At 48.1% G+C, this 15,657-nt stretch overlaps 1 protein-coding gene across 1 annotated transcript; it reads right to left on the bottom strand.

Moving 5' to 3' along the window:
* Positions 1–6,961: 6,961 nt before the first annotated feature.
* On the bottom strand, positions 6,962–10,837 carry LOC135375483 (neprilysin-1-like). Its single transcript, XM_064608183.1, has 2 exons — positions 10,801–10,837; positions 6,962–9,179 (listed from the first exon to the last, which is right to left on the bottom strand). Exons 1-2 carry the CDS (start codon positions 10,804–10,806, stop codon positions 7,101–7,103), a joined length of 2,085 nt encoding a protein of 694 aa, XP_064464253.1. The 5' UTR covers positions 10,807–10,837; the 3' UTR covers positions 6,962–7,100.
* Between the last annotated feature and the right edge of the window lie 4,820 nt (positions 10,838–15,657).

The following is a 15,657-nucleotide window of genomic DNA, read 5'->3' as shown; positions in this document are numbered from 1 at the left end:
CTCTTCTTGTAGTTGGAAGCTTCTGCTGCCCCGCCATGAATGACCAATGCATTTCCACTGTTTTCAATATTCAAAAGGTTCGTTATCCTAAGGATCCTGAAAAACCTGGCCAATGACAAGAGCACGTCCGCCTTCTCAGAGATGCTGGGCCAGTCTACGTTGCTTTCAGAGAGAATATTTCTGAAGCCGTCCGTATCTCCACGATTCTTCTGTGCAGCCATTCTGCACGCTTGAAAGAATGCTGCCGCCTTTTCATGTGAATTCTGCCCATATCGAGGAACATTTCCCTGGAGATTGTCGTTCAGCAGCGCAAGAAAGTGGTCCAGGTGGCTACGGTAGACAGACTTCAACTGAGCCCTGTTCCAGCCATCACAGACGAAGACGTAGAAGTTGTCGCACGGGTCGAGATGGTGGTTGATGGTCCTACTGAGCATTACTTCGAACGCACTACAAGCTTGCGAATCGCAGAGCAGGTAATGTTTCCGGCCGCTGAAGTGCTTGATGACAGAATAGGTTACAACACCCAGCAACAGAAGTACCGGGATGAAAAAGATCATTATGCGTTTGAACTTCTGTACCGGGGAGCGTTCGGAGCTTGACGATGCAGGTGGTGTCAGCACGTACAGGGCGTTGATTGCGAATTTCGTGAGACGCGTGGGTTTCCGACGTAGTTTCAGTTGAGACACTGTACGACTGGTCGACGGCGAGGCCTGTTGTAAAGAAAAACGTGAGCTGAAAAACGAAACTACAGCCAGAAATTCAAACAAACAAACAATTGTACATAACGAGAAGTAGCCGATGCGAGCTACAAACAGAGAGGACAGCAAACGCATCGGCCGTAACGCCGAAGGACAAAGGAATTACTCAAGACTTAGTGGTCTTGTTCGTGGAAGACACTCACGTCGCCAACGAGCGTAAAAAAAACTATCATTGTGTTGCACATCTCAAAGAGGCTGAGAAACCATCTCTATAGCCATGCGTGTTTAGTGCACTGCTTGTCGTACGTACTATGCTCCAAATTTACTTGTCTCCAAGTGTACGAGTTTTCACGAAACTCAATAGACAGAGTGCGACGCCAAACGGGGCATTCCCTTCGACAGGAACATACACTTATCATGGTAACAGGTAGCGTCGCACACAAGCTTATGTGGGCTGTAGCACATGTGCGACATGTGGATAACATGTAAATAAATGAAATGAAATGTGTAGTTTTGTACAATATGAGGGAGAGAGCGGTGTGCCTCTTTCGCACTGTCACATTTTCTACGTGGAATAACTATCAAACGGGGAACCAGATTGGCATTGGACTCTTAGATACGATATCATTTCTTTAAGGCACATTTGGTGCCTCCGTGTCCGCGTGGCGTCACACTGCTTGGAGTGGTTCCTTTATGGCGCTTCAGTGGGGAGATTTAGAATAAGTTGAAGAATTAGAAGACATTAGCAGATTGCAATGTTTTACGATAACGATTCCGAAAACATGATAAGCCAAACACCGAATTCATTTAAAGTGATGGTTTCCTTTGATCACGACGCTGCGCACGTGGGCAACGTTAGACTCGGTGGTGTCAGCAGGTCACGTGGTACGTGATATCCTCCTCCCTCAGGGCGAGACATTCACCACTGAATGCCCTTGTTCAAAGCACTGCGGACGAGGCCCAAGAAGGCCAAAACAGCTGTCCACTCCTGGTGGCGCGACGTTTCGGACTTGTACGCATACGCTCTACATGCAGCCAAAGAGCCTCGGCTACTTTTCCTCACTCTAAAAGACATCACTGTTCTTGCACCGGGTTTTCAGTGGTAAGCCTCTCACCCTGACGGGAGGATATCACGTTCCACGTGACCTCCTGACGCCACCCGCTCAAACGTTGCCCACTGAGCACTGCTGAAGAGGCCTAGCAAGAGAGAAGCAGTAGTCCGGTGCTGGTGTGGCGAAATGGAAGTTGCAACCACTTGTAAATACAAGATCTCTCAAGATCCTTCAAGTTAAGGAGACATTCAAGGAGTTTTACAATTTCTCTACAATCTTGAAACCCGCACGTATACGTTCGCAATAAGATGTTTGAAATATTTGATTTTACGATGAAATTATGATATGATGTTTTTTTTATGTTCGAAATACACGAAGTTTGAAGTACAAATGGGCCGAAACCACTGCAATCGGGAGCGCACGCAGCACAGCGCTCATTTAACTTCAGATGGTCACGTGCTTTGGAGGGATGGATATAATTAGCGTAGGTGCTGCTGAAATACGTAACGGGTGAAATATGTAAAAACCTGGCCTGACATAGCCTTGCTGACGGTTGCACAGTCCGTGTGAACACAATCTCCAAGTGGTGAAATATGTAAAAACTTGGCCTGAACTAACCTTAGTGATGGTTAGTACAGTCACAGACACTCAACATGAATACAGCTTGCAATAGCACACACCCGTCCTTTTTCATTTCACTTTTGAAGTCTTCACCCACTGTCTCGACGCTATAACTTATTATTTGTGAAAAAAAGAAACATTTTCTACATCCTCAGGTCCAAATTTGCTGATTTTTTTCAACAGTACAAAACAAAACAGGGTTTCCTCTCCTGACCTGACTCACCTTTCGTCTGAAAACAAATAGATTCGCCCCCACCTCGTAAGAAGTCGTAACATATACTGCGAAATTCCTTAGCACACGGCTCCTTATTCACCAATTTTCCTCCCCAGGCGGCCCTTACTGTCAACACTTCTCTTTCTTTCTCTCTCTCCTGTCTTTCAAGATGGCGGCCTCCACATCGGTTAGGCTTAACAAGGCCGTCGCTGTGAATGAATGCCTTCAAATGGTATTTTGCAAACGCACATGTACAACTTTCTACTCAACACTTTTTCATAATTCTTATGTTTTCCGATACCCTATATCACCCTCGTTCACATCGAAGCATTATTTAAATTTCAAACGCACTTGATCATTTTTAAAATTAATAAGCCCGCCTACGGAACTACACCCAAACTAAAACAGACTCCTCAGGGTGAACGTAACACGGCCGACACTAAACTCCCTAGAAATTTTAATCCCCGCAAATTTTAAGCGTATACGGAGTTAGATGAACCTTTTGCACGACAGTTGAGAAAAATGGGAAACCCTTCGTAGTAGCGACGGATTACTTACAGCCATGGAGCCTGATTGATGGTTCAACGTAGCCCTTCGAGCTGGTTATTGAGTAGCTCCTGGAAGGTAATAGTAACTGAATGAAGCCAAGACAGCTCAATTGATTCAACATTCGTGAGCGCGTGGCGGCTATGCTCTAGACACGTCTTCCTCTATACTACTCTCGTTCTCACGAAAGAAATTCATTTTATTGTCACTTCAATTACTTTATGTACTTTCTCTTCCGGTCTAATATTTAATAATGGTCATTTAGATGACATGATTTTAAAATTACTTTATGTCTTCACCTCACGTGTTCTACCAAAAATGGTTTGCAGTCGACTTGCTTGTAGTCGTTTAGCTCATGTATCCTAACTCATGGCCCACGACTGTCAAACAAACACGGAGGCTGCACTTTACTAATAGTGTCCTCGATAAACTTGCTCCGGAATTGCCCCGAAACCACCGGGGTGTGTCAGCGGAGGCATTATCGAACATGAAACTGCACCGCTCTGGTGGATCTGGTTGATAGTAGCGCGCGCCACCTAGAGATCTGTACTCGTTGTGGCTCGTAGGCTGCGCGACCCGTAGCAAGCGGCACCTGGTGAGCGCCACCGATGCCATGCTGGCGATTGCTGTCTGCCGCTACTTGTCCGGCTACACCTGGTTACTTGCCAGTTCCACCTTCCTACGTGCTTCCGGCAATCGCAATGCTTCTTGGGATTGCACTCTGGCGCTCGGCTGATTTTCCCGGTGTGGGTGCGGGGCAACTCAGGTGCATTCTTTTCACTTGCACCTCCTGCCCCAGATCCGAACTGGGTTATTTGCGTGCTGCACTTTCCTATTGAAAAGAAAGGCGTTACTAATAAAGTTCCTTTTAGCAGGAAGGTACAGTACCCGATAGTACCCGATAACCCGTCTTGCTTGGAGTCCAAGGTGGAGTCCAGTTCTGGAGACAACAGTGCCTCCCTGTGGCCGGTGCCGTCGTTACATGTGTGACCTCGCTTGCTTTGTTTCGCGCATTACATGGTTGCGTTCATTTATTGAACTCGAGCAACTCGAGAGAAGAGCACTTTTGGTGGGCAAAAATGTCGCTGCACGGCTCTCGTGATGCCATCCCTGTGACAGTGACAGTGACTCGTGGTCTGAAATTTGAAGGTCCAGGGGTGCACTAGAGTCGGCTCGCAGCGACTCTCCTCTCCATGCGGCTTGCTGGAGTCGGTGACGTGCTACGACCGCCATATGTCACGACTCCGAATCGCGCGACTTGAATAAACAAAGACAGCCATTCCGAGTAAAAGGACACAGCCATAGGTCGATACCTGAATGCCCCAAGGAAGAAGAAGCATAACTGCGGCGTAGTGAACTGCTGTAGCAGTTTTCACAATTCGCCAGAAATCCACTTCTATACTCGTTTCCTCGACGAAGGTGCGACGCTAGTCGCCTCGAGAAATGGATTGCCCTTCTTCGTCGTCAGGAATGACTAAAAACTGGTTACTGGAGTTTGTATGTACTGCGGTAGGTTCTTCGTGCACGAATTCTATTCTTGTGATTCTAATTCTTACTCATAGCATTGTTCCTAGAAAACTGGCTATTCTGCCATACGCCGTCAGAAGCAGCGAGTTTTGTCAATGCAGCGCCCTTTCAATGACTCCTTGGCATCGGTACCACTCCCAAACAGAACTACCATCTCCTTGGCGAGTCAGGTATCCTTGGGCTTGGAAGTAACGTGATGTGTTGGTGGGCACCTTCAGATGTAGTTGCTCGGCGGAAGCTCATAACAATATGCTTTTCTGGTTTTCGGCGTATGATGAAGGTGAAGTGCACGAGTCAGCTGCAGTGGCTCACCCTTTCAATGCCTCCGTGGCACCGGTACCTCTCCTTAACACAACTAACATCTCCTTCCCTATTGGAAAAAAAGCGACATCAGGTCTGATGTGATTTGGGGCACTGTCTTGATGCTAACACCAACTGATGTTATAATCAGAGCCGCTCTGATGCTGATGTTAAGATGTTAGGATCAAGACAGTGTCCCAAATCACATCAGACCTGATGTTAACATAACGGCTGCTCTGACGATGATGTTAACATCAGAGCTGTCCGGGCTGGTGTTAACATGATGCCAACATCACAGCTGTCTTTATGCCGATGTTGAAATGAGATTCGTGATTTTTTTGTCACATTTAGGTAAATAACAAGCTCTAGCTGGCGAAGAGTATTATGAAACCGCGCCACTTTTCGCTGCCCGTAACTGCTGAGAGCAAACCCCAGTCACGGGGAGCTCAGCGTCGTGCAGTTTCGTTTCTCCTCTTCGCAGCGCTAGTTTCTTTCAGCTACTTCGAGATTGCCCCTTTTCTCACGCGCCGCTTTGACTAGACGCAAGTTCCAAAATGCCTCCTAAGTAAGACCTGAAGTATTCCGCAAGAGCCTTGTGATGCTGCAAGTAGTCAATGGAGCTGCGTCCATTCAAAGACTGGCAAAGACTGGCACAAAGGCCCAGTGCATATATTGCAAATGTGAGATTTATTTGAGGTTGTCAGGCATAAAGCAGCTAGGTTGCAAAAAGCCGAGACGGCATCGGAACCTTTTGCAAGCAATAAACAAACCACGTTCGGTGCTTCCGATGACGAAACGAGTAAAAGCTCTGCAAAAGCGTTACGTCCTCTCTTGGGCATCTTAAACGCTCAAACGCTAAAACATCCTGGTAGGTCTGTCACCGCATTGTTTCATAACGTGTAACGGACAAAAAGACAACATTTAATCACATGCTGAGGCGATGATGACAGCAGAAACGTACACGGGTCCTCTGGATCCCGCGCTTAAATATATTACAATCCGGAAGCTGATGTCACTGTATAGCTGATTGTATACAAGTCGAGGCGTCGGCTCTGATCCAAATAGTGCCTGGGAACGGAGCCAAACTTTCGCTGTTTCATGACGTCGTGTTCCGAAGTCTGTAGGTCAGGATGCCGCCCAGTTAGGGTGGGTTCACACGAGGGACGCATCCCCGGGATAAGTCCGCGGCGCGCGGTGACATCACGTGGACGGAGGAGTCCTCGTCCCCGCAGAGCATTCACACGCGACGAGGGATGGGAGCGGATAAGTCCGTCTCGAACTACACTTATCAGGCTGCGTGAATGAGTTTTCTCACCTTTCTGCACTGTGGTTGAACAGGAAAGAAATCAAACTTTGTACGTTGAGGTACATTGCACCTGCAGCATTCCACAATGCTGTCGTCGATGACAACGGATATTTCGCGGTCGACGCCTTTGCCTAGGAACTGTGTTGCTTTGACGCGGAATCATAAAATGTCCTCTTCGTTGTGACAGTGCTAACAGTGCTGTGACAGTATGTAGCCCTCCTGCAAGGTTCGTAGGGTAAGGTTTGTCGACGATTCTCACTCCCTTGCTGAACATGCTCGAATAGCCGCACCCCATTTCTGGTGATGCGTGTAGTACAGGACGCAAAACTGATAACACAACACGAGCTCCATTTTATTCAAACATAGGTGCGCTCTGGAAACAACCGCGTAACACGGAGGAGCTAAGGCGAGCCTACAGTTCGCTACAAGTCGCTGTGGAAGATGATGAGTGGACTAGCACCGTGATTACTAGTGGATGAAAAACAAGGACTATACTATAAACAGTGGAAGAATAAATTGAAAAATATACTACATCTCGAACGTCACGCATGCTGTCCAGCCTGCTAAGGGATGAGGACTAATGTCTGATATTTAGAGTAGTGTGAAGATTAATATCCCAAGCGAAGCCTTTCGTTCACGCTTGCGTTCTAAGCAGATCATGTGACCTATTGGACGAAAGATCAGACCAAGAAGGAAGAGAAAAGCAATATATGTGTTATTGATACCGCTTCAAGAAAACATATTTGAGAGTTACATGACACTCCATTCAGATTATTTCAGAGTATGGTATCGATACTTGCCGATATCGATCGGCAAGTAAGAGAGGTGGCTTAGGCTCATGACGTTGGAAACAGCTTGCACTTCTCGTCAGGATTCATAGCTGTATTCCGTCGGCAGCCGAAAGCTTCAGAAAATTCCTTGAGGTGTTTTAAGGGCTCGTTGCATCGGAATTCGGGGTGAGCTTCTTTAGGCAGGCCGCACAGAATATAACATGTGGTCACGAAAAAAACCTCGGCAGACGTTAAGTCAGGCAAACCACGCAGTCGAACGTCGTCAGCAGGACCCACAGAGTTCCGGTACGCCTCCCAGGTTACGCGTACCGCACCTGCTGGATGAAGCACCTGCTCACTGAAGTTGCCGTCAGCAGAGGTGTTCATGATACAGTCTCTACTTTCGTTAAGCGACCAATAGTAATGGGACATTCCCAAAGCAGCCGAGCCGATCAAGGACCCCAAAGCACCATACTTGACCGCTTTGATGACGTGAAGGTCGTAAAGTGGCATCATCATAGCGTAGGGCGGCAGCAGGTATGTACCTTCGAGATCGTTGTAAAGATTATACGTTAGATGTCTTTCGAGTAACCTGGGCATGAAATGCGTGCTGATCAATTTCCAAAATGTGTGGAGGCCCCGAATAACTTCCTCCCAGTTTTGGAAGATGTAAGGACCCATATCGGCGATCTTGGAAAATGCGCCGCTGAAGTTGAAGTGTTCAAATCGGTCTTGGTACGTCGTGAGTAAACCAAGCTTCTTCCGGAAGACGGAATCCGTGTAAGGTGAACCTGGTGTCATCTTTCCGTATATCTTAGGAAAAGCAACGCGGCCAATGTCGTCGATAATGTTACGTACGTCCTTTATCGACTCCGCTAGTACGTTCCCCTTCAAGAAATTGGCGTAGACAGGCCATCCCAGCATGTGTTCTGTAGTCACGAAGCAGTAGTCGCGGTTTGTTATATCTGTCAAGCTTCCCGGCTGAAATGGCTCGAAGTCGCCGACATATGCACTAAGGACTTGTCGATTGATGAAAGTGGCGCACTGTTGTATCATGATCCAACCTACTTCGTAGTGCAGGTGCTTTTCATCGACAATTTTCAAAAGCCCGCTGAATGCGCGGATGTAATCGCTGTCCCCGTCGCTGATATTCACCGGGGCATTTGCGGAAAGACCAAGTTCCCGTGTCACGAGTTTTAACCAGCGCTCGTAAGGAATCTCGGCCGTTAAGTTTGCCAGGTCGCTCAGGTTCTTCGGAAGGCTTTTGACGGCTGCCTTGGTGTAATTTGTTAGATTGCCAAGTATCGAATCTTCAACTTCCACGAATTCAGAATATGGAAGGAATTTTTGTTCTGACATGTAGATACCTTTGGTCGCATTTTGAAATGTCTCGTAGTAAGTCTTGTAGTCATACGTTCCCGGGTTTTTAATTAATGTTGCTCTACGCTGGTATTTACTAGCTAACATAGCGCCTCCGGATATAACCAAGCTGCCTTCGTTCTTGTCGATGTTCAGAAGGTTCCTGATCCTGAGAGACTTGTAAAATCGAACTAGTGATCTGAGGACGTCCGGTTTCTCAGAAATAACGGGCCAATGCACGTCGCTTGTGTGAAGTATTTGCCTTAAACCCAACATGTCTCCACGTTCGTCATCTGCAGCTCTCCTGCACGCCTGGAAGAAGGCTGCCGCCTTCTGGTCGGGACTCTGGTCGTAGCGAGGAACATTTTCCTGAAGGCCTTCAGCTAGCAACTCCAAAAAGTTATCCACATGGTTCTGGTAAACAGACTTGGACTGCCCTTTGTTCCAACCGTCGCAGACATAGGCATAGAAGTTGTTGCACGGGTCGATTTGTTGGCTGATGGTCTTACGGAGCATGTTTTCGAGTGCGCTGCAAGCTTGTGAATCGCAGAGTGAGTAGTGGACACTTTTCCGGACGGTACTGCCACCAATGGTGAAATAGATGGCAACTCCGAGCAATAGAAGGGAGATGATAGAAATGACGACTCCAATGATTTTCTTTCGTGGAAACGGTCGAGGGGGATCTGTTGGATGAGCAGGTGGTGATAAGGATTGCAGAGCCCTGACAGCAAATTGGACGATTTTCATTGGCTGCGGTTTTGGATTTGGACTCGTTGGAGTTACGGCCTGTTATGTTGAAAGAGAGAAGACAGTAAGATATATCAATAAACCTTCCGTTTGTACCACTGGGCTCTACAGTTTGATCATTGCAATGAACGCCACTTCCAGGCATACTTTAGAGTAACTGAATAAACGACACGGATTGAGCCCGTTTAGTAGCAGGGGTGATTAGTGTGGTGGAAGCAGGGATTTGCCCAGTATCTGAGTATTTTTGCAGAGCCATGTTGGAATTCGGCAGGAAGGGACGCCTTCTGTTTACTACCCTACTTATCCATATAACATATATGTTCTATGTTGCGAAGCCTTAATGAAGTGTTAGGGGTGTGTGCGTGTGGGGCCGAGGAGTCGAAGGGACACCTTGGAAAATCTCCGGGAGGAGTGACATGTTCCCGTCCGTTGGTACACTATAAAAATAAGAACTTGACCACACTTCAAGGTGGAGGCAAACCACTGCACAGAATACCTTTGTCACTCACAATTTGTGGAAAGGGCAGGACGTGCGCCTTTTTTTTATGTTATTCGGGATGGTGATTGGTCAAGAGCGTGCTATTTTGTGAAGTTATGTTTTTAGAAAGTATAAGAAAGCTTCACATATATTTTATATAGTTTCATATATTTACATGAGGACACGACGTCTTTCGAAAGGTCTACCACATCTACGTTCTCCCCAATTCGGAAAAATTAAATTTCTCTCGAATCAAATTAATCAAAGTGCTCCGAGTCCAAAGTCATGACAAAATCTCCTCCGAGATTATGCAGCCCTCAGTCCATAACGTTCAGACAACCAGATTTTTCAATACGATTTTTTAAAACGTTAGGTGAAACAGCCCGTATATTTAAGCCCTAGTGCTTTACGGTAAAACCCAGTAAAATCATCGATTCCACAGATATGTAACTCTGGGTAACAGCCGAAAAACTCCGGAAACGTAACATCCACGGGAGAGCGCTACGCACAGTCGCTCGGCATCTGGTGTTCTTCTGAAATGCGTCATGCGCCCTTTTTTTTTTTCGGCTCATTTTCAACCCGAAAATCGGCTTTTTCAGGTAATATCGCACGATTTTAACGTATGTTGCAGTTACTGAAGTAAAACCGAGATTTTGAAAAAGCATAGAACCCGAAAAAACTATATATGCAGGGTGTTTGATAAAAAAAATCATATTGAATTGATTGTGGGAACAACGCTATTTAGCTCGGGGGAGATTTATCTGTTACGCGCGTTTGTCAAATTAATTCACGAGAACTTGAATTTTGACCTCCGAAATTTGCCAAGACCACCTCAGCCTTTTTTTTTTTTTTTACAGAGAGAAAGCTTATGCCAGATTAACCCCTTTGTATTATAAACTACATTCACTAGTATACAATGACAATGGCCGGAAAAAGATTCCGCAAACTGTCGTTTCGATGAGTGGATGCCGGTTGCATTGCCGGCTGTATAGTTCGTGAGGTAACGTGCGTGTTCTTCGCTACTTTTCGTTAGACAGCCCTACTGCAAATACAAGCCGGCAATACAGCCAGGCAGGGTACAAATATGGATGACACAAACACATAAGCTTCCGAAGTCCAAGAACCAACGGCGCAGTCTAACGGTAGCATTCCTGATCTCAAATGAGGAGGCAGAGTACTTACCGCCATAATGACTTGATGCAGGGTAGCCTGGATGGCTTCAAAGTGGACAAAATGTAAGAACAGCAAGGTGATACCGAGTGAGTCAATTCTGGCTTCGTACTGAACGGCTGAGCACGCGCGGTGATGCACTGACCGCGCTGACCTCGATACTAGAAACACGCGCTTGTAGCTTTCTTCTAATTACCGCCCGATTTCATTGACTATCATCCCGTCTAAAATGCTAGAACACATCGTTTTCTCATGTATTTTTACTCACCTTAACTGTAATAATTTCTTTCATAGTAATCAACACGGCTTTCTGCAAGGTCTACTCTTGTGATATCCAATGGACCATTTCCACGTACGCGTCGTTCTTCTTCCTTCTTCTTCGTCCCACGGAGAATGGCCATTAGCCCCAAGGGAGATCGGCCAGGGCTATGAGGATGTCTAACTGTACTACGACTTGACGGTGACAATTTGGTTGGAGAATGTGAAGGTTGGTGGAAAATGTAATGGTTGAAGTGGTGGAAGTGCTGCAGTTCGCTTGTTTTGGCTCCATGACACAAAGGCAAGCATCGTGCATGTCGTGGTTATTTCCATAATTGACATGTAGAGGCATTGTAGTATTCATTAGCAGTAGACATTGTAGTAGGGTCATTGTGTAGTAGTCAGTGTAGATGGGTGGCTGTGTGTTTGACCGTAGCTTTCCATTCCAGGTAAGTAAGAACACGCGGAGTTGGACACTCTACACTGAAAGTGTGGCACGAAGTTATACTTGGGGTAAACCAAAGCAATCAGATGCCATTGTAACCTTCGGCCACCCTTTTCAGACTTATGTTGCTTTGACTCGCCTCGTGCGAGGGAGCCACCGGAATTTCTCAGACCTAATGAGCTCCTTCGGCGTGCACGTGGTAACACTCAATGGGTGATTGTGGATGCAAAGGTGGGATGATGCAAAGGTGGGCTAGAAGCGGCGCGAGCGAGAAAGGAAATATGCCAGCCCAACCGCTACCGACCTATCCCAGCTGGAAGTGCTGGAGGCTCCAAACGAAAGGAGGGCTGCTAGGGACACGGGAACCCCCAGCAGACGGAGTGGAAGACTTATATAGGCCTCTCGAAGCCTAGCGTAAAAGCTGCATTGCATGAGGAAGTGCTCTACCGTCTCGTCCTGGCCACAGTGGGTACACGCGGGGGACGAAGAGCGGCCGGCTCGGTGAATATAGAAGTTGAGGGGGAGGGCGAGGCAGCGAGCAAGCGTCAGCGAGACCTCTGACTGCCGAGAAAGACAGGAATTCAGCTTCCACGGGTAGCACAGATGGGCGTACTTAGGGCGCAAAATGGGGCCAGAGGATGCAAAATGTTTGTACCTGGCGAGACACACACGTGCAAGGGTAGGCAGCAGGCCAATAACCGCCCCAGAGAGGGACATTTTTGCGAGGGAGTCAGCGGTCTCGTTTACAGCAAGCCCACGGTGACCAGGAACCCACGTTATGATGATATCGCGTATGTGCGAGTGAGCGAGCGTAAGCAGAATGGAGAGCAAGTTCCGGGAAGGGGTCGCCAAAGCGGAAACGACTGAGAGTGAGTCTGAAAGCAAGAGCACCCTTTCCCAGGTGGGCGGGACCCTTTTAAGAGCTAGAATCATGGCGAGGAACTCGCTATGAAATGGAGGGGTAAAATCTGGTAGCCGCACCGGGAACTGGAAGTCAAGCTGAGGGAAGAAAAGGCCGACCCCAGAGCGCTCCTCTGAGACAGAGGCGTCAGTTGCGACCACAAGATGTAGCGGAAATTGATGAAGATGGTTCGTTAGCACTGTCTGCAGAGTACGCAAAGGAGCATGATGAACACTCGTGGGGAAGATGTCAATGACACTCACAGAGGGAGGGTCCAGCGGGGCCCCGAGTGGGAGGACATCCAAGAGCGAAACCTTTAATGGCAGAAGGAGTTGCTGGGCGAAAACTAATTGCGGAGTATTTCTACGGTGCCACTGCCGAGTTAACCACAGCCGAGCATCCATGAGAGCCGCATTATTTGACAGCGCAAGGGGGTTCTGGCGCTGAGACAGGAAGATGCTCACAGTAAGTAGCCGGAACCGAGCCTTGAGAGAAGGCAACCGGGCCTCAAGGAGAAGTGCATCATTAGCCGAATACCGGGGAAGGCCCAAGCAGAGGCGGAGGGCCCGCCGCTCCAAAATGTACAGTTTGGTTAGTCGCCAGTCAGGCAGAGAGGAAAAAAGGACTGCACCAAACTCCAAAATGGGTCGCACGTAAGAACGGTACACGTAGAGCAGGGCATCCCTACGCATGCCGACACAGGGGCTAGAGCACCGGTGGAGGACGCCGATTACCTTCGTTGCCTTTAGACACAAGTGATCTATGTGGTGACGCCAGCTCAGCGAGTCGTCGTACCACATCCACAAGTACTTGAGCTGCTTAACTTGACGGACCGATTGCAGGCCAACTTGCAAGTCGATGGTGACTGGAGTTTCAGCGGGAACACGAGCATGGCCGACTTGTCCACATTCAGGGAAGGGTGCATAAAGCTCATCCAGGCTGCCAGGGTGCCCAGGTAGGCTTGAAGCTTAGCGTACAACTCCGACAATGAGGGCACCGAAGCAAAGAAAGCAATGTCGTCCGCATACGTAAAAGTTGTAATGCTCGGGTCGCATGGGAGGGAGCTCATCAAAACATTAAATAATATGGGAGAGAGCACCGATCCTTGGGGGACACCCCTACTCTGGAGGTAAGATGAAGAAACTAAGGAACCAGCAGAGCAGAAGAACGAGCGATCACAGAGGAAGGCCATGACCCAAGCAATCAGGTAAGGGGGAGTGTTAGCGTTCACTAACTCCTGGAGGAACACCAAATGCTCTACGCTGTCATAGACGTACCTGGCGACGAGAGATGACATGATGAGAAGACGACGAAGCGATGATGACAAATTAACACAATGTGGGCGTAGCTGGCATTTTTTTAGGATATAGCAGGATAACATTTGTTTTGAATGGTACAGCCTGCTCCTGTGGAAGCACTCAACACGTGATACACCCCGAAAAAGTACACGAAAACTTGTTAGGGCATTGAAAGAAGTTCTGTGTTCCAGCCTCAGAACATCAGTTGCCGTCATCTTGTTAAAGCATATTCGTAACACGCTTGTTTTCATGCCAATTATCACGGCGACGGTTGTAGAGTTCGACGCAACACATTACAGGCATTGCGAGAAGCTTGAAAGCGCATGCGCAAACACCGGCAAAGAGAAAGATCTTGGGGACGGAGAGCGTGACACGCGAGTTCTTCGTCGCCATTTACTCGAAACCATCTTTCTTCATGCGCCCAACGGCGCGAATGCAAAGCTCCCTCTTCGTTCGGTGATGCTTTTACGGTGGGAAGCGGAAGAACCATACACCGACATTTATGCCTTTCATGTTTCGGCAGTTGACACATCATATATAAGCATTGCGAGAGAAAGCTTCGTCAACTCGCATCACAGCCTACAACATGTTTTCATGCCAACAAACATGGGGGTCGCCACCAGAAGTGGCTGGGCATGCGCATACGCGTACCCAGAAATGGCCCATTATCCTGCTTTATTCGTGACATACAGTGTAACTTGGACCATAACGTACGCACTAAAGCCATTCTTCTTGATTTTCGTGAAGTTGTCTTTACTGAATCTTCATCCTCTTCTACAAAACTGGTTCAAAAACTATTTGCATACAGTCGTTCACAGGTGACACTGGGCGATGATTCCCTCTCATCACCACTTCCTGTCCTATCTAACGTACCGCAAGCGTCAGTACTCCGTCCTCTTATTTTTCCTATTTTTATTGACGAACTACCGACTAGCATGTCTTCAAGCATTATTCTGTTCGCAGATGTGTACTAGAGCACTGCACGGGCCCAATTTTCAGGCCCGTGCCCGGCCCAAGCCCGACGTCTTCTATAGATTTAGAGTCCGGGCCCGGCCCGAACACAACTCCGCCGGCACAGACCCAACCCGTCCCCGACTGTTTTGATGCTCAGGCCGGGTTCCAGCACGCCTCCGCTCTAAATGTTCTCGAAGCCCGGAGGTGTATTTATATTTATTAAACAGGGCACAGCGCAGCGAGGCAAAGGACGCGGCTAATTGGTGGAGAGTTAGGAGGTACACTCGAACGGATCGGCAAGCACGGCAGATCGGCCTCGGTAGCTCAGTCGGCAACGTGCTGGCTTGCTGAGCTCAAGATCGCGGGTTCGATTCCGGCCGAGGGTGGTAGCAATGTGGGGGAGGTAAATATTGCTTCCAGCACCACGTGTCGGAGATTTCCGGCGCACGTCAAAAGAACCCCAGGTGGTCCAAATTATCCGCAGTCCTACCCGGCGGCACGTTCAACATGTCGCCACACTGTGCAGACAAACCTTACGTGTCGCATCAGGGTACCATTATTATTATTATCTCTGCCGGCAAGCCGCTCTGTGCTTTGTGCTTGCTTGCTCGGGAAGGCAACGTGCAGGGACGCGTGGGTGATATGTATGTACCTTGCGGTTCAAGATGGGCTCATTTCTGCTCGCATGCACCGGTGTTAGTTCCCCTTTCGCGAACTCTCACGCGAACGAAATATGTCAGAACACCTAACCTAACTGGTCCTCGTGCCGGACTCTTAGCGCGTCCGCCACACCAATCGTCCCCAAATGTGTGTGCACGTGTGAAATCCAGGCCCATTACACGAAATAAGCATGATCACATATCACAAAGTAATAGTTCTCAGATGAGAATACCATGATATCCCATACCCAATGGAAAAAAAGTGACGTGAAAATTCAGTTGTGCAGACTCACGAAATATGTTCGCGTACGTGCCCGACCATGGCCGGCGTTGTCAAGCCCGCGCAAGGCCCGG

The sequence above is a fragment of the Ornithodoros turicata genome, unplaced genomic scaffold (genome assembly GCF_037126465.1).
Source record: "Ornithodoros turicata isolate Travis unplaced genomic scaffold, ASM3712646v1 ctg00000864.1, whole genome shotgun sequence".
NCBI classification, from domain to species: Eukaryota; Metazoa; Arthropoda; class Arachnida; order Ixodida; family Argasidae; genus Ornithodoros; species Ornithodoros turicata.
Note: the sequence above shows the minus strand (reverse complement) of the source record. Positions and strands in the feature narration are given on the sequence as shown.